The sequence below is a fragment of the Rhea americana genome, unplaced genomic scaffold (assembly GCF_003343005.1).
Source record: "Rhea americana isolate MKP2758 unplaced genomic scaffold, rheAme1 scaffold_109, whole genome shotgun sequence".
In the NCBI taxonomy this organism is placed as follows: Eukaryota; Metazoa; Chordata; class Aves; order Rheiformes; family Rheidae; genus Rhea; species Rhea americana.
The window spans coordinates 1,156,747-1,182,516 of record NW_028185139.1 but is presented as its reverse complement, the minus strand read 5'-3'; the positions used below and the strand labels follow the sequence as shown (position 1 = coordinate 1,182,516).

At 38.4% G+C, this 25,770-nt stretch overlaps 1 protein-coding gene across 1 annotated transcript in view; it reads left to right on the top strand.

Annotated features, from left to right (window-relative positions):
- Positions 1-25,770, top strand: part of CNIH3 (cornichon family AMPA receptor auxiliary protein 3) — a 54,309-nt gene that overhangs the window by 23,507 nt on the left and 5,032 nt on the right. The window contains exons 2-4 of the mRNA XM_085311046.1: positions 2,183-2,251; positions 4,870-4,917; positions 21,342-21,454. Of these exons, the coding sequence (XP_085167172.1) occupies positions 2,183-2,251; positions 4,870-4,917; positions 21,342-21,454 (230 nt within the window). The remainder of the gene's footprint in view (positions 1-2,182; positions 2,252-4,869; positions 4,918-21,341; positions 21,455-25,770) is intronic.

Genomic DNA, 25,770 nt, shown 5'->3' with positions numbered 1-25,770 from the left:
TTTTCTTTGAGAAGCAAGTAGCTTCTGGCTTTCTTCGACAGTGCTGTGCTGTACTATTTCACCCTTCACAGAGTCCTCCAGCAGCTCCCCTGCTGCAGGGGACTGGGACTCCGGGAGCAGTASGGTCTCTGAGAACACCCTGTCTATCTCCTGCTCACGTTCTTGTACGCTTCRCAGCCTACTGACTTCATCCTGCAACTCTTTCACTTGAGGACACAAATCCTCAACARCAGCACAGCTCTTGCAGGAGGGCRGACCATCASTCCAGGCCTTCTGGAGATGCTCCAAGCACTCCCTGCAGCCTGAGACCTGTAGGGCAGCATCTGCTGYAAGAGRGTCTGTGTGGGTTGAAGCTTCTGACACAGCTGATATAGCAGTTCCCACAGCTACAGGTAAATATGCTTTACGGCGAGTTACAACMATGTTAGCAAGAGTGGGCACTACTAGCGCAGGAAAAGGAAAGATGTCCTCTTGCACCTAATTTCGCTCTTCCTGCGTGAAAATGAATTGTACGCTAACAAACAATGCAGTTTTTGACTAAAAAGTTGGGAATGGTGGCCAAAAAAAAGAAAAAAAAATAAAAGCCAAAATCTAAACACATATTGTATCTGAAGCTAATCTCTCTTCCAGACTGTCACTTAGTATTTCTCCAAGGTTTCTCTTAGCTGTGTTAGAGCCCTGCTCAGCAGAGCCCTGCCTTAATGGCTCTGTCTTTTCAGAGTGACTGGGTTTCTCTTCTAAACATGCTTGAGGGTTATCATGTTGCCTCTGTGTTCCCTGAATCTTTAAAGGCTTTCTTGGACTTCTTGTGGAAAAGGTTCCGTGTCATGATTCCAGTATACCATTTCCCAGTGTTGTCTCAATCCAGTGCTGCTTTGCCACATGAGCTTATTCTTGTATTGGCTGTCATTTTGTATCRTCATTATATCAAACTGCTTGTTGCTGTTACTGACTACCAAAAAGAATTTTCACAGCAAATTCACTCTGATTCGTTATTTCAAAGAAATTTCAACTCATCTCTGCATTTACAATAAAAAAAGCTGTTTCCATTATACATAGTTAAAAACAGTTGTCACTTGAAGCTCCTAACTAGTTTTCTATCTTAAACCTACATCTGTAAGTACCAGTGCTGTGAAGCAAAGAGAATTGAAGGGAGATGCCCCAGATCAGAAGGTAGATCAGTGACAGAGCTGTGAACAGAGGCAACTCTCTTACCTGTTACGAGGCCATCCTTCCCCCTTTCTGTTGATCCCGTTAGTACTGATAGTGAGAGCTGATTACAAACACAAGCATGTGTGCCCGACTTTGGCATGGATTTTACCCTGTTAACAGGTGGCTCAGCTCAGGAATATGAGGAACTCTACAAGTAGTGTTAAAGAGTTGTCATATGAACCTAATTCTTCACAATCATATTGAGGCCTTGTAGCAGTCTCTGTTATTCAGTCTTTCACCTTAGTCTGTTGCAGATCTAACTCCTAACTTGTGGTGATACAGCATCCCCAGAGAGGAATGTTTAATTTATAATCACGCTTTGTAGTCCCTTCGCAGTTTATTCTGGCACTGTGGCTTGTTGTAGTTGAATAAGTTGAATTCTGCCATGTGCTGTTATGAAATGCCACATTTTTCTGATTTGAAATGTGCTTCAGCATGATGACTGCAGTGTTGGAGTGGGATACAGAGTAGTAGTTAGATCTGTGGATTGTAGCTCCAGGTTTTATTATCAGGTCTCCCAGTAAGTTGTTATATAAGTCATGGACAGGTCATTTTCAGGCTTTCTGTTTTTTCATTCCATATCTGTAGAATAGGTGAGATTTTAACTCTCTACATAATGCCTGTATTAATATGCAGTTTGTTATTTTTTGAACACCTAGGCAAACATGTACGCTGTAACATTTCATAGAATGATTGTTACATTTGTATATTTGAGGAAGTTAGTTCCCTGTATTCTGTTATAAGAATTTGATTTGTTCTCTGTTTCCCCAGCCTGATATAGAAAAAGTCAGGAGCTCAGCCTCTGGAATTTGTGTAATATCTGAAGCACAGTTTGATTCTGGGTCTCTGCAATGACTTAAAGTCTTGGAAAGGGAGGGAGGGAATGCATCTGGCTAGAATCTAACTAAACAACAACAACAACAAAAGTATTTGAGCATTAATTAAAATATTTGAAAAAATTGTTTTGCAGATAATCGCCTTTGATGAGTTACGGACAGACTTCAAAAGCCCAATAGATCAGAGCAACCCAGTCCACGCAGTGAGTACAACCAGGAGCCTGCTAAGCAATAACTGCTAAAGAGAGAGATGCTCTGAGCTATCAGTGAAAGTGTGAGCATGGAATGGAATGTAGAGTCTGTTGTGAATATGATTGTAGTTTGCAAATTTGACTTACCAGGCCTGTCTGAGGCAACCAGGTGGCAGCTCTTTATGCTAATAGCTCTCTTTCCTGCTGGAGAAAACAGGAATGCACTTTGGAAGTTCAAAATTTTGAAGGACTTAAAATGTAATGCTAAAATTTTCTTTTTATCTTTTCATTCTATGGCACCAATTTTCCTTTTAAAAATCATTTACTTTTTCTGCATTTTCGTATGGTATGACCACCATCCCCAGTGCCATCTATATTGACCAAAGTTTTGAAGGGATTGCATAAGAGGTGCATTCCTAGACCTCCCTGTCTCATGACAGGGCTCGAAGTTCTCCTGGTCCTTTAAGAGCTAATAACACATTCTGTTGCATCGGCTGTGAGAAAGGTTAAATTTCATCCTACAACTGTGAAGTTGGTTTTACCTCATGAACCAAAATGCAACCCAGGTTTAAGCTTATGAAAATACATCTTTAAAGTAAAACTGTAAATTAGAGTGATTTGGTTAACTACAGTTAAACTTGCATCAGATTTTCACTACCATAACTAAGACCAGAACTTGGCCCCATCATATCCCTTGAAATTATAATGCTTATGACCGGTGCTGAATTTGATTTCTACAGACTATCAAGATGTTGAATTGCAAGCAAATGATACTTAGATTCAGTAGAATTTCCAGTAAAGAGCTGCAAAATATTTTGTGATTGGTAGCATTATTTTGACTGCCATGTACAAAAATTCTTACGGTAAGTCAAGCAGTAATCTCAGTTTGCCRCCTTCTGCACAGTGCACATGCTGGTGCGCTTTATATTGATAGGAAGATCTTTTTATATGAACTTTTCTTAATACTACATATTTCTTCTAATGTCTTTTTGAATGTCAATTGTCTTTTCCCTGTGCATACTCAGTGGTGCCCACATTCAATTTCTTTGGTGGGGTAGTTAGCCTCGTTGCACTGTGAGGAAAATCTGGTACTCACTTATGTATTTTCTACCATGTTTTTAAGAGGTAGGGTAGAGCATTATATCAAAAGTAGGCTGAATTAGGGAGAAATCAAAGATAAAAACAGTGGCAGTGCTGAGAACTGAATTCAAATTTCCTGATTCACACTGTATAACTGTCAGTCCAAAGATAGATTTTCCCCAGCTGCAGTTAGGCATCTGTCTTCTAAAGGTTGTTGAGAGGATTGTCCTTCTGTCTGCGCTTAGCTCCAGTGAAGGCAAGAAAGGTTTCTGCAGGTGCACAGGCACATTCTGTGTACATTCAGTCTCATGATTACAACCATGATGAACCTAAAATTTCTGAAGCTCTTTAAGATCACAGATGTCAGAGACAGAAGCAAGCTATTTGTCTTGTATTTATCAGTCTGCCACAGTCTTTCCAAAATGACATACTTATGTTTTAAAATGATTAAACTTGGGGAAGGTTGAGGAAAAGAGGTATTTCTTTACAGAACAGAAATAAAGCTCAAAACTTGGAGCAATTTTAAAACATTTAAAGAGCACAGTCTTAGGAAGAGTTTGCTTCTTGTACTGGTGCATTCCATTACCTGTTTAAGGAAGGTGACTGCTGAGAAGAGTTTTTCCTATGTCTGGAGGAAAACATTACTCTGTCATAAGTTTATGTTAAGATCTACATCAGTCCAGTGCTTTGACTTATTGTAAAATTGCTTTTGGTTTCAAATTGCCTCACTACTACTGGGCATAATGCACCAGACCTGTTCTGTGATAAACCTCAGTAAATGCAGATAAATACTGAAAGACACCATAATTGAGCAGTCTAAGGATGCTCTAAGCAAAATTCTCAGAAATAAAATAAATCAAAGACAGGTTCTCTTTTAAATGGCTTATAGTGAGAAATTCACCAAGAAAATCAGATCTACTGTGCACACTTACCATCACTGGAAATACTAGGATGTTGGTTACACTGTTGGAAAGCAGAGTGGTTTTGCAGCCCCATCTGCAGTCAAACTGCTCAATTATAGTGACTTTCAGTATTTACGAATGCATTCATTGCTTAAAGTGACATTTCTTGGACTTTACAGATATTCTTTACTAATAGGTTAAGCTCTGTGTTGCATGTAGCTCAGGCAAACTGTCAAGGGTAGAGAGGTACCATCTTTACAGCTATTTTCTAAGTTGGAGGTTGGGTACCTGAAAATGCAAAACCAAGTTTTTTTGATGTAAGTTAGCACCAGTGTACAGAGTCACAAATACTGACTTAAAAAGAAGTTGTAGCCTCTAACTCAAGGCCAGCTGTGGTTTGAAACTCTACTTTATATAATTATACCCGGTAACAGATGAAAAAATAACTTAGAGGAGTATTGAAATGAGCAAGTTATTTTACTTGYAAGCAGTAGATAAGAAGTGAATACTATTGGGTAAAATAATAATATACATTACTTCCTTGAACCCAATAATTATTAATTTTTGACCTATTGTAATTTTAATATATTGTTTTTAACTTATAACACCAGCTAATCTCCCTCCTCTTTTTCCACTTTTCTTTGACAGCGAGAGCGGTTGAGAAATATTGAGCGTATTTGCTTCCTCCTGCGAAAGGTGAGCTCGGATTTTGTGAAGTTTCTGAGAAGTAAAGCCACTGAGTGGTGGCCTACATTCATTTTCTTTTTGTATAATTCTCTCACCACACTGATGAAGGCTGAGTTGTACTGCAGAAGAGGAAATCATAGTGACTTTGTAAAGAAAAAGCAAGATATGTTATAAGAGGTTAAYGTAAGCCAGGATTTCTGGATAAGAACTGAAACTTCAGAACATATATCCCTTCATTTTAGAATGTGCTTTTCAGAGATGATGCATTATTTTGCAGTTGCAGCTTCAGATGTGTATAGGCGTATCATCTGATGGTACCATTTGTGATACAGGCTTTAGAAATACGAATTCTGGACAGTGGCTTACAGTTTGATAAATGAAACATTTTATTAATGACATGTTTAGTATTTGAGTTTTTTAACTGGTTAAATAGAAAGGTTGAGATAATATTTATTTTGACTTGAGCCAAGAGAGATGTTGAATGCCTCTGTTTCTGCAGATTTTGAAGGAGCTAATAAATTGTAGGTTACATTCATAGGTTACACCTTTCCTCTATAGCTTGATAGAGAGTTTTCTGTCATCTTGACTCAGTGAAGTCAAAATAATCACCATTCCAAACTATTCTGCTTTATATATTCAAGTTCCTATGAATTGCCTTCACCTCCAGAGTAATACAGCCACCTAAATTATTCTTCATTCTTCCTTAAAAGGTCATGAGTGAAGTACAGACTGCTAATTGCATCCTAATCAAGCTAAAAAATAAATTCAGATGTATTTTTCAGTAACTGATTGCCTTATCCTGAGAGGTTTGGGGAAAGCTAGGGCAAGGGGTTGTTGGCTCAGGTTGATCCAAAGAGGTTACTGTGGCCACATCAGCATCTATGAAGTGACATTCTCAGAAGAATCAGAATTTTAGACCTATGTATTTGGCACCATTATGAGCATGTGGCTGTCAAGAAGCACATTTAAGTACTTACTTAACATGCTTATGACACAAGAGATGTGAAAAGCAGAGAAAATACTTATTATTAATAGCTTTCCGTTTTGTGAAATTGGCACCCAGCCAGTTTCAAGCTGTGCCACAGTTTCTTTGATATAAAGCAACTGGTGGGTGATAATGAATTAATATATGTGAGCCCCATAAGAATGCCTTGCCAGCACCAGTGTTTAATTTCTGTTGAGCCTCAGCCTCACTGAACAGTAAAATGGAGCATTTTGGCAAATTACAGACTCTGTGCACATCAAGGACTGGGTTACTTCTGCTCGCTTAAGTAGTTTGTTAATTCAACCTCTCCTTCAACATTCTTTGGGGACACATTTGTTTTCATTGAGAGATGAGATACAAGAAGAGGAAGTTGGAATAACTATGGCAATTTGTAGTCTTCAAAAATGAAAATCACTAATGATATCTATGGCCTACATAAAATAAACGATGTACTGTTGAGGAAAAATGCTGGAAAAAGAGTGAAGATATTCCGTGTCTGTTATATTGATACATGAAAATAGCAGTTAGGACGTTTTCAGCAAGCACTAAGTTTATCCCTTATGTTATAACTTAGTTTTTTATTTGGCTTTAGGTCTGTTTCTTTTTTTTTATGAAATAATGACATACATGTTTTCCCACGGATTGAGATCAGCTATTTCTTTTAAAGGACTTTGAAAATTATAGTATCTTAGTACTTATGACACTAAGATTTAATGTTTAGGATCTGCTGTAAATCTGTATTTTAAAGAGGTTTATAGGTAGACTATAAAAAATATGTTCAGTTTCATTCTAGGCTGTTTAAGATGGTTTCTTATGAATTATTAAATATGCATACAATACCATATATGCTATAAAAATCTGGCCAAAATAGGCCAAGTCTCCTAAAGGTGGATTTTACTTGGAGGATATTATTACTAGACTGACTAGGTATATGTTATGTCACCAGATACTACATAATTTAGCCACATTTTCTAACATAAAATAGTTTTGGAAAGATGATCTGCAGCCAGGCACTTTCTGACATTTGGCGTGGGGAAAATGTTTCTATATCATTAAAGCAACAATTAAGAGAGCGTGTGAAGCAGGTTTGTATGGTGCTGGCATGTGTACAAGTACAGTGCTATAAATTAGAGTTAGATCAACCTGTATTTTCTGGTCACTGGAGAAGTATATAAAGAAGCTATGAACTTTGAATAGCCATGGACAAATATCTTGTTTCCTAGTGTAAACAATAGGAAGGAATTATTTTTTGAAAGCAGCATTATGTCACGTTCCCTCAGGATACACAGATCTCATTCCACTCAATGGCTTGTTTAGGGGCATGTGTGGTTTGAATTGATGAGTATTGCACTGTGGGGCCATCGGTGCATTACACGGCTGTTMCGTGATTCACACAAGAGGCCTGCTGGTACTGGTGAGCACTGTGCCGTCTGCAGCTTCGCTATCTCTTTTGCTAAATTTTGTCATCAGTTTCCTACCTGTGAGTGGTGCAGCTCTGCTGTTTGGGCTAGCATAAGAACAGCTGATGCTTAAATTATCAGCAACTCATCCAGAAAAGCATATGCTGCTGCTATTTCCAGGAAAAGTAACTGCTCTAGCAACAAAGTTACAGGAACAAAGAGAAATGCAGACAAAGCCACAGCACTGACAAGGTGGAGGAATTGTCTGTTTTCCACTGATCTTTCTGTAACAAATCTCTGAAAGAGCTAGGAATAGGTCCGAGTGTTACTGTCCTCTGCTTGGTCCACTAGGCTCCTCTCTTGCCTTTGTTTCTCTTAGGATATGCCTGTGTTACACTACAGTGCTGCACAGAGATACACAAGCGAGTTGTGAATGAGCTGTCTTGGGCCACTGGAAGCAACACAGTGATGTTTGGTTGGCGTCTTCCTGGGCTCCTTAGCCCTGCTGAGGAGCAGGATAGCTCAGGTGTGCCATATAGATCTCCTATGATTTTAATGAAAAAATATTTGGGGGAGTTATTAAAACATATTTAGTAAATGATGACAGCAATATTATTTTATAATTGTAGTTGCAGTTTTATTTCAAAAAATCTACCTACTTGGCTGATTCCTATTGGAAATACTTATTTTAGCACTAAAGGCAATGAGAAATTTCCTACATTAAACTATAGTCTATATAATTAGTCAACTTCTGTTAATATTATTACTTTACTTTTGAGGAGACTTAAATTAAGCTATGATGAGGTTATGATTATAACCAACAGCATTATGGTATTTGAATTAAACTGGTAAATCCTTACTGTAAGGAGGAAGGTTCATTGAACTTGCTTCATTCTCAGCAAACATTTCAAACTTCAGTTTGCTCACACCAAACACTGCTGAACAATACAAGTGACCTTTCTCAAAATAACAGCAAATATTTGTTTTTAAACTCCATTAAACTCAAGAAAGAGAGATTTATGAACAGCAAAACTGGAACTGGAGCTTACCTGGGAGGGAACTGAGGTAGATAAAAAGGCAGATTATTTTTTTTGTTCATTTCCCTACTGCAGTGGAAATATTTTGGTTAGGTTAGGCATAAAATTCATAAAACTGCAAGTGTAAGAAAATACCAGAGCTCAACCCTTTATCTTGATTTTAATTGAATTTTTTGCAAGTCCTGAAGAGATGATTGGAAGAGAATAAATTTGGCAAGAAATCTAACCACAGATAAGATGACATTAACCTCAAAGATATTCCAGCTGAACTTGAACTGTCTTAAAAAATACAAAAGCAAGCAAACAACCCCCCCCCCCCCCCCAAGAACAATTTCTGTATATCCAGAATTACAGGCAGTTCAGCACTCAAGTACTAGCAACAGCAACAGARGAGGGTAAATCAGGAGCTGATGTGTTAAAAATTGTCTTCACTTAATCCTTTTCAAAATGTATTTTAACACCCTAGCTGGGAAGCTGTGGTTTGTCAAGTCTCGGTCTATTCTAATAGTTCTGTCACTGTGGTTTCCAATGAAGCTGGATCTGGGATAGCAGTGGTAGAAATTTATTGTGTGTTTACCAGATAAAGTTCTGGTTTTTACTRCCTTGCAAAAATAAAACTGTTCTTCCAATTTACTTTATATTTTACAGGACATTCCCTAATATACATTTTGATTAGATTTCACTGTATTTACAGCTAAAACTTGGTATATTTTCATTTTTAAATATTCTGTAAAAATGTCAAAGCCACTTATATGTATGAAAACAACAGTAATTCAGAGGTATAAGTTATCGGAAACATGAAGGTTTGTGGACTAACACTGCAGGTTCAAATGTAGATGGAGAATTCCAAGGAAGATGATCAAGCTTGATATTGCATTTAAGTCATACCTATTGTCAGCATTGAATACATGTACTCAAAGTTTGGGAAAAAATACTCAGTGAAAGTTTGCCGAATTTGCTGGACCAGTTAATAGGGAACAAGATTTTCATCTGCTTTTAATTTTTCCTTAATAGCAGATGAAAACATTAATTTCTTAGTGTGGAGGTTATTCTATATTTAAATGCGGATAAATATTACAGAAAGTCTGCATTTTTTAAGAGGTAGCAATGTCTCTCCGTGTTTCTTCTTATTCAGATGACAAGTTTTTTCCTGCATATTTTGGATGAAATGTGCACTAGAGTAATTGCCATGTGAATTTTTTTTGTATTTGTACCTCGTTAAGTTCCAGACCTTCATCTACCAATAGCTCCTACCATTCTTTGCATGCAGTAGCTATAGTGGACATACCCCTTTGGAGAGGGTCGGTTGTCACAGTAACTGGTTTCAATTGACTGATGGCATCCTTTGCTTCTTGGAAAATCTGCTGATTGTTACGTTGATGACTCTCTCCAATGTTCAGCCTCATGACCATTTACAAGCCTGAGATAATGTGATTTTTTTTAGTGTGTGTTTTTGGATAGGTCAGCTGATGACTTTATCACAGGTTTAGGGGGTTCATAATCTGTGATATTCTTTTAGCCACTCTCCATGCAGATAGTCATCAGCAGGGTACTTCTTTAATCATATTGTATGATATATTAAAGCACTTAATGTAAGGATATACAAGTAAATTTAACAAGTGTGATGTATAGTCACTTGGAGTTTTTTAAGTAGTGTGAATCCACCCATATGGATTAATAAGACAGGAATAATATTTTCTTTGTGGGTATGACAAATACTATAGACAGAGACTTCAGTAGTAGGCCGGTTAGTTTGTTGCACAACTGGAAATAGAAGCAATAGTAGCCTTTAGTTGTACTATAAATTATTTTCAGCTCTAGTAAAGATGTTCTAGTTCCTCATTTAGCTAGACTTAACAGAAAAAGCAAACATTGCAGCATAGCCACACTGTAAAGATAAGTCTACTTAACCAAAAGATGCCTGCGTTGTATACCTGCATGTTCAAACGTGACTGGACATGGTCTTAGGCAACCTGCTGTAGCTGACCCTGTTTGTGGAGGGGGTTTGGACCAGGTGATCTCCGGAGGTCTCTTCCAACCTCAACTATTCTGTCATTCTGTGATTGTCTATGCGAGGTAAATGTATTCAGGTTTGTGGCATGTAACATGCATATTTTCAACACCTCCTAACTAGTAGCCAGCATTTTGTCGTTGAAGTTTAGGTGCTTGTGTTATCTGAGAGGAGAGCAGTTGTTTCATCAAAAGGTGATTTCAGACAGTGGAAGTAATACCGGTGTGCTGCCTCACAGAAAAAGTTGATGTATCCAGAGCTCTGATAAATTGCACCTGCAAGAAAGATCACAAAGGGAACAAGTCACAGGACCGTGTGACATTTTTTTTCTATTTATAGTGATTGTAACAATGATGGAACGCATGAACTTTGTGCATTCTCACTGGAGTTCAAAGAGTTCATCATTGTTAGTGGTTTCTCAATGCATGTTGTACTTTTTTGCTGTATCTAATGCTCTCTCTTTTCACACCTCATCAATACCATGAAACTGCTGAGTTTGACTAATGGTCTGGGCAGCAGGAAAACTGGCAGGAAATTCTTCCTACTCCATGACTGGCAGCATAAACCCTAATCAAGAGGCCAAGTGGATAAATTATCAAGAATGAATATAGAATTATGTGTGTAGAAAACGTACGACAGTTACCTGTGCAGTTATTCAATGGTACATCTCCCTGTGAGTCAGTACAAAGACGGAAGTTTGTACCCAAGGAGACATAACTATGTATAAAAAGATTTAAGTAAATACTGTGCATTCTTTCAGTTATTTTTATGACCTCAGATACTTTCTTAATCTTTTTCACTGTAGTTCAGTGGTTCAAAACAGAGCATATTCTAGATCAAAAAGCTTTTTTGATATCCCTGAATTTAGGAAGGGTTCAACTTCGTGTGAGGCATTTGTGCCTATCATTTGTCTCTAAGATGGGGCAAAAACTCTATGCAAGTGTTCCCAGTCCCTAACTGATATTGACAGCTTGGAGCAATCTCTGTTTATTACTAAGASATGAGTAAATGTTGATATTCAGACCTAAAACCATGTGGAATAGGGCAGGACTTAGATCTGAATTTGAGACTGACTCACATAATCTAGACACAATTTAAATAAAGGCTGCAGTGCATTCTTGGTGGTTATGATTGAATTTGTCTGAATTTGTGTAGAAATTCTCAGAGAAGCTCAGGAGAGGCGATGAAGGTCAAACTCTGACTAGAATGAGGTGGGAAATACAAGTTTTTAATTAGACAGTTCAGCCCCTGCCTTTGTAGCACTTCACTTGTGCTTTACTCCTTGTAAAATCATAATTTTCAGGAACTTTGGGTCTGGTCATTACTGGGAGAGGGAAGTATCACAAAGGTGCCTGGCACATATTCCCAAGTTGAGTGGCTTTCGATCTGATAGCAGTTTCATTGCTAGTCATATCAGGGTCTGAATTCTATAATAACTGACCTGATAAACAATATGAATATGAAACAGTTTTTCAGTGGTCCTTATTGCTTTAGAGGTTTTAATATATGATCTGTTGGTACTACAAAGGCATTCCAAACGAACATTATCATATGAAAAGTCGATATATGTCAATATATTTTAAAAATGTCTTCGGTTATATCAAGAGTATATCAGAGTGTTCTTATTTGTCAAGATATTTGTTATTTTTTTACATAAAGGAATAATGAGGAGCCTTCTAATGTCCAACATACTAGAAAAATCTGGAAGAAAATAGAATGCAGGAGTAATTCTGCTTTAGTTGTGATTAGGTGAATATTTCTTTGTTTTATTTTTTGACATTGTTTTCATTTTGCCTTCTTTACTTCTTTCATTATTTAGGTACTGTGATTTTTTTAAAGGCCCTATTGTACCTTCAGCTAAAGATTCTTTTCAGCAAGACTTGGCACTCCTTCTCCATCATAGCTTCGTAAACATTTTCATTATGGCAACGCTTCCAGGCTCATGTAAACATTCAAGCCTCATGTACCAAGTGCTTAAAAAAATGCATAGTAAGGAATATTCCCTACTCTGAAGAGCATACCTTTATGCTCATGAGACATGTGTGTACAGCAGAAAAAGAAAGATTGCATGACTGATCCAGTGATGGAACTCTTGTTTTCAGAAAGCTACCTAGTTTTCTGGCTAGCAGGCATGRTTGTAATATCTTAATTTTAAATGAAGCTAAAAAAGTATGTTTACTGTTTTTGAGAGGTTTGAGGGTTCACTGAGTTTGTAATTGCATATAGTCTTTAATCTCCATAGCAGCTGTTCAAATTCAGTCCGGCAGTGACTGAAAACTACTCCAGTCTGATTGAGAGCTGTTGGGAGTGAAATTATTTGGTGTTCTATTTTCATGATGTTTGTTTTACAAAAATGCTAATAAATATAGACAATATGATGAGATGATAGGTCTTTAAGATTACAGTGAGCATGAGCTACAAACTCCTCTCTACTATACATATGCACACATAATTAGCTTCTATGCTAACTCTCTCAGAAAAAAATCTAGAGATTACATGTAGGCATTGGAATAAAGGATGTTGTTATTTCTAAAGCATTAGATCTGCAGTAGAATTCATAGACCTAGGCCTGCCATGCWGTACAGATTTTGTCAGTTAAGGCTTGGACTATCAATCCAGTGTCTTTCATAAAATTAAATTAAGTGTTCTTTTGTTTGAAGTGACATAGGACTCTTACATCAGAGTCTATGTGTGTGTGTGWGAGAGAGAGAGAAAACTGATATGTGTTATAAGTGTGAATACTTTTTTTATAAATTATTTGAAAGATACTGTCACTGCTGAACTGTTAGAGATGGTAACGTTAACTTTCTTCTGGCCTTCCGAATGGTTCTGACAAAGTGTTTTTGTATTAAGACCCAGTAACTTTTTATACTGCAATAATAAAATTTTAAGTTAGCTAAAGTTGTACCCAGTTTTTACTTTATAGAAATCATGGCTTATGCATGATTTATTTTTAGACAATTTTGGTGGAGTACTTGTTGTTAGTCAGAAGAGAAATGTGATAAATTTTGCTGTTTGTGTAAATAGCAGAACTGTCCTCAAATTGCATGAGTAAGGGAAAGAAGGATGTAGCTTGGCAGGGGGRGTGAGGAAATGGAAAAGCAAATAAAATATTTCTAACTGAGGTATTGTGCACTTTTATTAGCTCTGTGTTGGTTTAATTGTTTTCTGTAGCTTGCCTGAAAGAAGATGGAATTTACATTTGGTTTGAAAGCCTGAGACTGTTTGAATGAAAACTGTTGTTAGCTTAAAGAATGCTTGTGGGTTTTCTTTCAAATGATTTTGTGAATTGGTTGAAGACTTATTCTAAAGGAAACATTAGAGACATGGAGTTATAAGAACTTAAAGCACCAGAAATATTTCACCTGTTCCTAAGATTATTAAATAATAGATCAAATAACTGTCCTCCGTTTTTTTTTTCTGTGTTCTATGAATAGAAATCAGTATTTGACACCACTCTAGAAATAAATAGGTCAGTTTTACATGTTTATGTTTTGTCATGTAGAGTGGTTAAGTAAACTTAGCTTATTAGCAGATAAGCCACTAGCTTGGCTAAAGTATCCTAATAATTGCCAGATCTGTAAAGGATTAGATGAGAAAATGATCCTCATATGAGAAATAAGGAATATGCAGGACTTAGAGAATATGTAGTGTTCTTGGCAGGCAATTCAGTCACTACTGACATTCTTTTATATGTTCATTGTGCCAGCACTATTTTTAGTCAGATTTAGAAGTTCTTGAATTCAGCGCTTTTCAGAAGTTAGAACATAAAATAATTGAAATTTTTAGGAATCATTACCAAAGGATGTCTGTGTCCTTTACTATAGATAATGAAAAGCTATATCCTGCTGTTCCTGCGCAGGTGTTCAAAGCAGGAGTGAATTGTACAGGAGAAGCTGTATAACTATTTTAAGCCTAAGAAGGAACAGTTTAAATTTTAGATTCAGTCACAGTTTGGTGCTTACTGCCCCCTTTACTCCAGGGAGGAAGTAAGACTTGCGAATGCAATGTATGATGGAAATTGAAGTATCCTTTGAGGGGAGATATACATGGTTAGTGATAATACTATTACTCATGAAAATATTTACATATAAAACTATTTCAGGCTAAACCACTCTATTTTACTGTTAATCTTATCTTTTAAATGTTTATTCAATAATTAAAAAGTGGCAAACGAAGTATGACCCTGTAATAGACTGCCTTGTTGCCTTACCATTCTGTTTCCTCCGCTACTGTTTTGGAGCATGTGTAAACATATGTACTTACAGTGTCAGAATATTGCAAGAAACAGTACAATAGGGCTGAAGTTGCAGCAAAAATTGATATGAGTAACTGCTGCCTGTATTGTACTCCTGAGAGTAGAATTCTCAGCTGCTTTGGTAACAAAACTTACGCATTTGCTCCTCAAAGTTGTATTGAAGATACTGGCAAAATTTTATTTGTTAATGGGCTATATTTGTTTTAATTTGGTAAGCAATTATGTGCATTTATATGTGCTTTTTAATTAAAAAAAAGGATACTGGGATTAACTTGAACACTACTGTTATATTAAATGGAATTTTCTTCATACCAATAAGTCAGAATCCAACCCTATGCAGCTCTATGCAAAGACAGAGAAACAGTACCATAGTTAAAAATAGAATAAACTCATTTTCCATCATACCTTATATATGGATGGAAACTGTTTCGGCTAGGGAGTAAATTCCTACTTTGCATTTAAATGCTGATGTTTTCAGTAGACGTGTTAGAATAGCAGGGCATGGTCTGTCTTTACCGTGTCTGCTCYGTACAGTCACCTTACACTTCCTCGGACTGACAGTCTTTACGCTCCGGCTATGGGAACAGGCCTTTAGTGAACACGCAGTTTTCAGTATTTATGAAACTGTCAATCTGAGGCAGACCCGGGGAGAAGGCCTGAGGGCCCTTCATGTACTGTGCAGATGGCTGAGCTTCATTTTAATGATCTCTGAGATTTCTGCACTCACAGACCTGTCTGTGCAATGAGGTGCTGGTTTTCTAGTCCCTAATGAACAGCTGCGATACTAATTGTCATTCTCAGCAGTTTGGGGAGAGCAGACAAAGCCTGGCTGGGCTCTTGGACTAACCCTGGCTGTGGGGGGCCCTGGCTGGCTGTGCCTGAAATGTAATAGTGAGGTAGGGCAAGAAAGCTTTTGTTACCCTGTTTTGTATGAAGGTTGTGAAAATTAGAGACGTTTGCCCTCTGGGGTTACTAACCCAGCTTTTGTTACTGGTTCTGAATTAACTTAAAAAAAAAAAAAAAAAAAAAGGAAAGGAAAGAAGAGGAGTTGTAAAGATATTCTCCTGATCCCTGCAGAAAAGAACAGTTGGCAGAGGATGTACACTTGTAAGATCACAGCGCACGTGCCTTAATGGCATGTCTTTCAAGGACTGGGCACTTTTTGAGTTGGCCTAGTTTCTTGCAGGCCTTAGAGTGGAGAATCTTTTTCTTAATCCCCTTCATAACCTCCAACAGCTTCTGCAAAACAGACATCTTTATAGATATTCTTGATAAATRTTCCATAATGACCTGATCTTCCTCTGTCACTCTTGTCAAATAGTTACTATTATTTGTATTCTGATAAGACTTAAATACTGCAGCCATAAACTAGCTCAGTGCAAAGCATTATACAGATAAATTTAAAAGACACTCCCTGCCCTGTTATTCCACTAACAGCTCTAACAGAATCTATAGATTTTAATTATCTCAGTCTTCCAGAAGATAAAAATAGACAATTAAGTAGTTAAATTATAGGCCTAAACACAGATATCTTCCAGTAGCTGAGATGGAAACAGAATCAAGAAATTCTGTATTTTAATATTAGATCTGGTACCATGTTGCAGATGGACAGGGACTACTTAGTGAGAATGATAATTAGGTTCTTTGTGTTACTCATTTCACTGTCAGATATATGTGCTGTGGAATGACTTATGTTCATATACACTTGATAATGCTTAAATGAATTTCAATAATGCATTAGAATAACAAAATTCCCTTTACGAAGTGTTGGCTTTGTGCTGCTGCTTTTCATTGTGGGCCAGAAAGGAGGAGGGTTGCAAATGCAGATGATACAGYCTTTGTTTTTATATGTGCTCTGCATTCAGTCCATGCGATTCAGTCTCACATGCGTTGCAGCATTGGTCTCCACTGGATAAAATGTAAAACTGTATATGTGAACTTGGTCAGTTCTGTACTATAGAAAGACTTTACGCTACAACTTGTTCTTTCGATAGTCAGATCCATTTTTCCATCCATTTTCTTTGCATCTACATAGCAAGCTGCTAGTTACTTCTTTATGTTTGGGTTAACATAGGTGTAAATAACCAAAAATACTCTGGATATATGTTTGTGTCATAACAATTTTAACTGTGCAGCTGAATATTCCAGGAGATGACTATAAGCAACTAGAGAACAGAGCTTCCAGAGACACAAATGAGCACGGCATTTARCAGGAGGATTGAATGAAATTGAACCTGGAAATTTGCACTGAAAACTCTGTGTTTCATTTAATGGCTCTAGGGCAGCCTTTCAGAGAAAGTTTTGGAAGTCATATAACTCAAATCATTTAAAGTGAATTGGAAAGATACAATGGAAAAAAGTAGGAAGCCTTCCTGTACTTAAACAGTAAATTTAATGTGTTTCAAGTAGCATGTTTAAAACTGTTGCAAGTGCTAAGATGTATGGTCAGTGTATTTTAAGTTATACACAGTGAATCTTGCCTCTTTGGTTTGTGTAACACCTAGAGCAAACAGACATGATTTGTTTGTTTCCRTGTTTGTGCCTTCCAGATGCATGCCCATTCTGGGTCAATGCACACACTACTGCTATTTTTCTGTGTAATTCTGCATTTTCACTTGCACTACACTCTTCCTACTTTTGTATCTGTATTGTTCATTTAGCAGAATTTCGGTTAGTTCTGGCAGCCTCTATTAAGATGGACTCTAAAAGTGTAATGAAATTAACTCTGTGTTCTGAAAAYCTTGGGTTTATTTCCCTCTCCCCCGCTTTCCTGTTGCAGACAAATTCTGCCAGTCAGCTTTAGCAACTGATATTATGGAAAAAGCAGCAAAGTGAGCACCATAGTGACAAGCTGCAGTCATCCTTTATTGAAAGTAGGTGCAGCAGTGCCTGCTGTGATAAAGCAGCACACACACCTCAGGCCGAATTTGGGGCCCTGGAGTGATTCTATGCATACATAGTGTTTTCAGTTTCTTGCTGCTAGTAAGTGGATAGAAGAGGGCTTGTGTGTTTGCAAGGTAAATAACTTGTTTCCGCTTGGGTAATCAACAGAGCTCTTATGTGAAGGAGATTCAACCTCCTCTTCTCATTTTTTTCCTGTYATTTGTGGGAGGGAAGGAAGGCTTTAAGAAAGGAAGTTGTCTTTGCCTTTAACAGCAAAATAAAGACTGTCTCAGAAATTCTGCGAAGGGTGGAGTGCCTAATGGCTGGAGTCCTGAGTAAGCGTAAAATCTGTGGTTACAGTATGGAGGCTGGGTTGCAGGAGGGGAGACTGAAGTAGACTCAGAGTCTTCTTTTTTTAGAAAGAAACAAAGGTTCTGTTAAAAACTGAGATTTCCTATTATTACTGTGTAGCATTCAGGAATATTTGTCCTAAGAAAGAAGTTGAAAGAAATACAAAATCTTGACACTTCAGTGACTTAACAGTGATTTGGAAAAAGTTTGATTCATTTATTGAGTTGATTTCCTAAATATGCAGGATTTATTAGCAGTGATGGAAGCAAACTACTATTCATGCCACTATGATACCTTACATAAACCAAAACTAGGAAAATATGTTGTGTGCCATATTCACTGATGAACCAAACTGTAAGATTTATTCCATTTAAAAGTGAAATAATGTTCTGTAATAGCAAAGTCACATATGGGAAGGAAATACTAATATATAAGAATGCATAAGAAGGAGGACTGGCAGAAAAAAATGGGGTTATCTTTTGTATAAGAACAGCACCATGTACTGAGGAAATAGGAAACTGAATAATATGATTTAGGACCAAGCTAGCTGAGAAATACCGTTCTGCAGCTCTGATCTACAGAAGACTGTATTCCTACAAACATGAAGAAGTTGCAGACAAGTGYTTAGTTCCAATACTGATTTTCCCATAGACATCTACATGCAGCAAAGCCTGCCTTATTTTCTTACAAATTTGAGGGAAATAAATGTATCTACATGTACATGCGTATGTGTATGACTTTGTATGAGGATATATTGTATATTTATAGTGAGATGGTAATGATATGAATATGGTATCTACCCAAGATTTTACATTTTAAATAGATATGATGGACTCTGAATAAGGATTTTGAGTAGTTACTGATACATATTTTTAAGTAAATAGGCCTATCAGAACAAAGCATAGAAAGGTCTAGTAATTTCTTGCCCTTGCTTTTGTACATTATAACAAACATACATTATAACAATAGCATCATTTTGGTCTAGAAATTGTGCTTCCTTTTCAGTCTTCTTCGTGGTTTTTCACAGGTAAATGTCAGTAAGCAGAATTTCTGGTGATAAGTTTGTAGTGCCATTTACTAGCTTGGGACCCAAAGTAACCAAGCTGCAACTCTTAAGAATTGTACCCCTTTGCCAGCTTCTCCTTCAGCTCTGTGTTCTGGAACCATTTCAAGACTTTATCTTAGTGATTGTGTCCAAAACCAGAGGTCTTTACTTGAAGCAAACTGCTCTGGGTTCAAAGTAGAAATACACTATTTATATCCTAACATACTTACCATCTGACAGCTTCATATRGTCTCTCAGAAATAAATTAAAGATCTCAGTTTAATTTCTACTAAAGATCTTAGCTTAATTTTATTGAAGAGAGATCCACATCACAGCAATTACTATCTCAGTTGACTACCTCAGCAGAAATGACAATGAGTGACTGTTGCTCCAGATTTGCTTCTCTCTTGGAGCCTAATCCAGTATTCGGTAAAGTTGATTGAAAGTTTCCATTGGTTTCAGAGGATATTGTGTCAAACTGCATGATGATTCTTCCAGCCAAAAACAGAGGCATGTTACTTTTTCATTATTTAAAGTTATAGTCTACTTTTTCTCACAAGCCTTGCTGTGAGGGCCCTTCTACGCTTAATGCTTTCAGTTCTCTCACTTACTTTTAGATTTGGTCTTGTGATTAAATCACTTGTATATAAACTCTAATTGGCCTGTAGGCTGGGCTTTGTTTTCTCTTTTCTATAGATTTCCTTCAGAAACTGATCAGCACTGATCCTTTATTTATTTATGTCCATGSGAAAGTATCACTCTCAGAAAAGGGCAAAGAGACAGAAATGGCCCATTTGATGTTCTGTCAAAAGCTTAGGTAGATGTAATTTACACCACAAACTGTGACTAGAAAGCGAGTATGTTCCTGTGAATACACTGCTTCCTTTGTTTCCTTTTCAGTTTCACAATGCTTTTTTTGTTTGTTTGTTTTTTAAGTTCTTCATAAATTTCCACTATAGGTTTCCTTATGCRTTACTATTGGCCAGCCTGTTGATCAGGCACTGGGGTGTGTTCTTGTTAAGTTTGTGAACTGAGGTGGAATCAGAAGTTAAATATATGATAATGGATGTTACACATTTTAAGTGCTAGGATGTTTAGTGGGTAGCTATCCATCATTAAGACCTTTCTTTTCTGCAATTTGTGACAAAGATAAATCATTATTTTGGGAAAGGTTATAGTTATGCTATAAATCACATTCTAAAAATGAAAAAAAATCAAGCAGTGATAAATAACTGCCATCTGGAATCCAAACTATGTAATTGTACTGTGATTTATCATCTATATAAGGTAAGCTTTTGTGGAGGCTAAAGCTGAAGGCATAGATACAGAGATACCAAATGTGTTAACTACTTCAAGTAATAAAGTTAAATGAAAGTAAAAATATGTTCCATGTGAGTTAGAAAKAGTCCTAAAAGCCTAGAAGCTGGACTCCATTATAGCATAGCTGTATGGGAGACATTATAGTAGGTTTTTCATTATTTTCAAAAATAGGGCTTGTATTAACTATTTGACAGATGAAAATGATTTCAAACTAAAAGCAGCCACTCAAATGTTTTTTCTGATTTAACTGCAGTTGACATGGCTCCAAGACACAGCAAGAAATGCAGATCAACAGTGCATGGGACTGTGTAGCTGATGAGAAATAWAAGCTGTTGGAAATTAATTTCTTTTATGACTTGAGTGAAGATAGCAGATTTCTGAGAAAGGACATAAGAAAAAAAAAGATGAAAGACACCTAAGAAACAGGGAAAAAAGTAAAATGCCTTTAGAAATAACCACTCAATTAACATCATGTGATTTTCAGTTTCTGCTAGCTGCCCACTCACTTTTTCTTTTAATAGAAAGAATTCTTGGGTCTGAAACACATAGTGATGGGAGCCATGGATTTACTAAGGAAGTAAGTTTTCCATCTTAGAGGTTTGAGCTTAAAACACTTATTCACTAATGAATTTGATCTCTTCAGGATGTGTATAATATACCAAAGTGGTAGAAGTAGTCTTTTATTTATTGGAGGACACTCTCCAATACAGAAGGTGAGGCTTCAATATTAGGTTTATTCTTTCCTCTTTGAATGGATCAGTGATGAAACTTATCTCTTTAAGAACTCTTTTATAAACATGCACTCTTTTAGTCTCACAACACTTCTGTKCAGGAGGCAGTAATACAATCCACATTTTGCAGACAGAAATCTGGAGCACCAACTGAGAAGATAAGTGATTTGTCCCAGGCCTCTCAACAGCCAGTGGAGTAGAGCCAGGATTAGAACCCGGACAAACTTGGCACTGCACCTTGTGCTCATTACTCTTAGCCACACCATCTGTCAATTGAGGTATGTCTGGGGATAGACCTAGACACATAGGAGACTTGCAGAGATGGTTTGTTTTCTGAAAAACTATTTTAGTGGCTAAACTCATAGAGGTGTTTTACTGACACCTATTCTTATTTCTATTCCTTTCTTTTTAGCTGGTGTTGCCGGAGTACTCTATCCATAGCCTTTTCTGCATAATGTTTTTGTGCGCTCAAGAGTGGCTCACACTGGGGTTAAATGTTCCTCTGCTTTTTTATCACTTCTGGAGGTAAGTCTGTCTTTGTATGCTGACTGGTTGTTACCCTTATTTGCCAGCTTGGTGCACATGCGAATTGCTTGAAGTACAAACTGCAGCAAYAGGAGGATGGCTGGTTATCTTTTGCCTAATTACTAATGTAATTAGATATTCCCAGGAGTTTCAGGATGCAATCATTAGAGCATAATCAAACTGAATGTGAGACTTGGAAATGAAATAGGCTGGAATAAGAAAATGGAACTCAGTGAAGTACTAAGTACTTCATAGACAAAGAGTTGTAAGACAGCCAATGTGCTAAGACCTTAGATATGTTTGTCCAGCCCTAACAAGGAGGTCTTTCCATTGAAGTTGTCATATTTACTGGCAAGTTGAGGGAATTTTGTTTATCTTCTCTCATAACTTTATGCATTTTTGACAGTATAAAATAGATTGTTTCTCACTGTACCTGTCCAGAAGAGAATTTCTGTTCTGTAAGAGAAGTATACTGGAGTATAGATTACAGAAGACGATAAACTGTTGTCTTCACCCCAACAAAGTGAAGAAGTGGGAGTGTTTGAGCTCCAGATCTCCTCTGGTTCTCTGTATTCACTGAGAGGCTTTCAGAGGGAATCATACRCAGTTAGATCTTCTGTTTAGGAGTTTTAATTTTCTCTGGATGGGCAGTGGCAGCTGACAATGCAGCTTCCACTGTGTTTTAGTTTCCACTTATGTCACTTATGAAGATAAGTGAGAGACATTAGTTTTTGTCAATCTGGAAACCTACACTAATTTTGCATTCATTTGTAAAAGCAAAGATGATTTTTGTCTGTCAGGGTGTCTTTGTGTTACAGAGATACATTTGGTAGCAGAGAGCTACTTCGTAGAGTACCTTGAAAAATAATTCTGTAATGAATGCAATACAATCATGTAATCTCAGCTAGAACCTAGCTACTAAAGAGTGATAGCTTTTTTTACACATTTTTCTGCAAAAGCTAAGTAGTAATGAAGAATGATATAGAACAGCATACTACCTAGAAGTTAGAGTAACAGTATAGTTCTCAGAAACCTAAATTGAGTGAAACTGTCAGTGTTCTTCTCCTTGTTGGTTTGATGCAGTAATATTGTAATRTTTTAGCACTGTTTTACTAAGGGTTAGCAATAAAGTTGTGACAATAATACTTGTCTAAAATAGAAATTGTATTATATACAAGCTCAAATGGTGAAACTCTAAGTAGTCATATAACCTTTATAGGGAACTTTGGATTGTCTTTGTTTCCCTGGGGCTCCATATGGGCTACTCAATTATTCTGTAATTATTGCTGTTTCAACCACAGATAAGTTTGGTACACGAGCTCCTTATGTAAAGTTCTACACAAACTCATAGGAAGATACTGTTTAATATTCTCATCCAATGAAGGTAATTAAGCAAGGATTTAACTTGTGATCTCTGTAAAAGAATTTGCACTATTCTTAGAGATTAGAAGTGAATGTGACTAATAACAGAAAGGAAGAAGGGAGGAAGACCTCTTAGTTTCAGAGTTTACTGCTGGTTATTTAGGAACATGGGGATTTTATTTCTATCTRTTTATCTTTGTATCTATCTAAGCAATCCTAGCAATCTTTAATACAGTTACATTATTACTTTCAAGCAAAAGAAATAACTACTTTATGTGATTCATACAGATCTTAAAAACATTTTATTAAAATTGATCGGGACCTTTTTGTTTTGTTTTTGCTTTTTACTGCAAAGTAAATGAGATGAAAGCTCCTTTGTCAAAAAAAGTTCTTTTTTCAAGATTCTCTCAAACATCCAATTGTTGMTGAGAATAACTAGAAATTTCTTCTTTATTGGAACAGAAAACAATGAAATATATTTGGGTGATAAATTTTAGAGCAGTGCTGTATGTAGAAAATTAGTCACTGGCCCTTRTTGAATTATAGAATCATAGAATCACAGAATCAGTAAGGTTGGAAGGGACCTCTGGAGATCATCTAGTCCAACCTCCCTGCTCAGCAGGGTCACCTACAGCATGGTAGACAGGGTTGCATCCAGGCAGGCCTTGAAGATCTCCAGGGAAGGAGACTCCACAACCTCTCTGGGCAACCTGTTTCAGTGCTCTGTCACCCTCACAGGGAAGAAATTCCCCCTCATGCTCAGGCAGAACTTCCTGTGCTTCAGTTTCTGCCCATTGCCTCTTGTCCTGTCACATGGGACAGCTGAATAGAGTTTGTCCCTGTCCCCTTGACACCCTCCCTCCAGGTACTTGTACACATTGAGAAGATGCCCCCTCAGTCTTCTCTCCCCCAGGCTGAAGAGGCCCAGCCTTCTGCTGGACTCTCTGCAGTAGCTCCATGTCTCTCTTGTAGTGGGGAGCCCAGAACTGGACACAGGACTCCAGATGAGGCCTCCCCAGGGCTGAGTAGAGGGGCAGGATCACCTCCCTCCACCTGCTAGCAACACTCTTCCTAATGCAGCCCAGGATACCACTGACCTTCCTGGCCACAAGGGCACATTGCTGGCTCATGGTCAACTTGTTGTTCACAGCACTCCCAGGTCCTTCTCTGCAGAGCTGCTCTCCAGCAGGTCAGCCCCCAGCTTGGACTGGTGCCTAGGATTATTCCTCCCTAGGTGCAGGAGTCTGCACTTGCCCTTGTTGAACCTCATGAGGTTCCTCTCTGCCCAGCTCTCCAGCCTGTCCAGGTCTCTCTGAATGGCAGCACAGCCCTCAGGTGTATCAGCCACTCCTCCCAGCCTGGTATCATCAGGAAACTTGCTGAGGAGGCACTCTGTCCCCTCTTCCAGGTCACTGATGAAGAAGTTGAACAGGATGGGACCCAGTCCTGACCCCTGGGGGACTCCACTAGTCACAGGCCTCCAACTAGACTCCACACCACTGATGACAACCTTCTGAGCTCTGCCTTTCAGACAGTTCTCAATCCTCCTCACTGTCTGCTCGTCTAGCCCACATTTCCTGAGCTTACCTAGGAGGATGTKATGGRAGACAGTGTAAAAGGCCTTGCTGAAGTCAAGGTACACAACATCCACTGCTCTCCCCTCATCTACCCAGCCAGTCATGCCATCATAGAAAGCTATCAGAATGGTTAAGCATAATTTCCCCTTGGTGGATCCATGCTGGCTACTCCTGATCACCTTCTTTTCCTCCATATGTCTGGAGATGACCTCCAGAATGAGCTGTTCCATCACCTTTCCAGGGAYGGAGGTGAGGCTGACTGGCCTCTAGTTGCCTGGGTCCTCCTCCTTGCCCTTTTTGAAGATTGGAGTGACACTGGCTTTCTTCCAGTCCTCAGGCACCTCTCCAGTTCTCCAGGACCTTTCAAAGATGATGGAGAGCAGCCTGGCAGCAACATCTGCCAGCTCCCTCAGTACCCGTGGGTGCATCCCATCCGGGCCCATGGTTTTGTGGATGTTTAGCCTGCCCAGAAGGTCTCTAATCCTATCCTCCTCAACCAAAGGAAAGTCTTCCCTTCTCTAGACTTTCTCCCTCACGTCCAGGCTGCAGAATTCACGAGGGCTGCCCTTAGCAGTGAAGACTGAAGCACAGAAGGCATTCAGTAACTCTGCCTTCTCTGGATCCCTTGTCACCAGGGCCTCCACCCCATTCAGTAGCGGGCYCACGTTTTCCCTAGTCCTCCTCTTGCTGCTGATGTATTTGAAGAAGCCCTTCCTGTTGTCCTTGACATCCCTTGCCAGACTCAAGTCCAGCTGGGCCTTAGCCTTCCTCGCAGCATCTCTACATACTCTGACTGCATTCCTGTAATCCTCCCAAGCAGCCTGTCCCCTCTTCCACATTCTGTGTGTTTTCTTCTTCTGTCTGAATTTGGCCAAGAGCTCCTTGCTCACCCATGCAGGTCTCCTGCTCCCTTTTGCTGCACTTCTTACTCATAGGGATGCACCGCTCTTGAGCTTGGAGGAAGTGATGTTTGAATAGTAGCCACCTCTCCTGGACCCCCCTTCCTCTAGGGCCTTAACCCATGGGATTCCCCCAAGTAGGTCTCTGAAGAGGCCAAAGTCCGCTCTCCTGAAGTCCAGGGTTGCAATCCTGCTTGTTGCCTTACTTCTTTCCTGTAGGATCCTCAACTCCACCATCTCATGGTCACCRCAGCAATGGCTGCTCCCAACCTTCACCCCTCTAACCAGTCCCTCTCTGTTGGTAAGGACAAGGTCCAGCAGGACACCCTTCCTCGTAGGCTCCTCCACCGTTTGTGACAAGAAGTTATCATCAATGCASTGCAGGAGCCTCCTGGACTGTTGGTGCCTTGCTGTGTAGTCCCTCCAGCAGGTGTCAGGGTGGTTGAAGTCCCCCATGAGAACCAGGGCCTGTGATTGT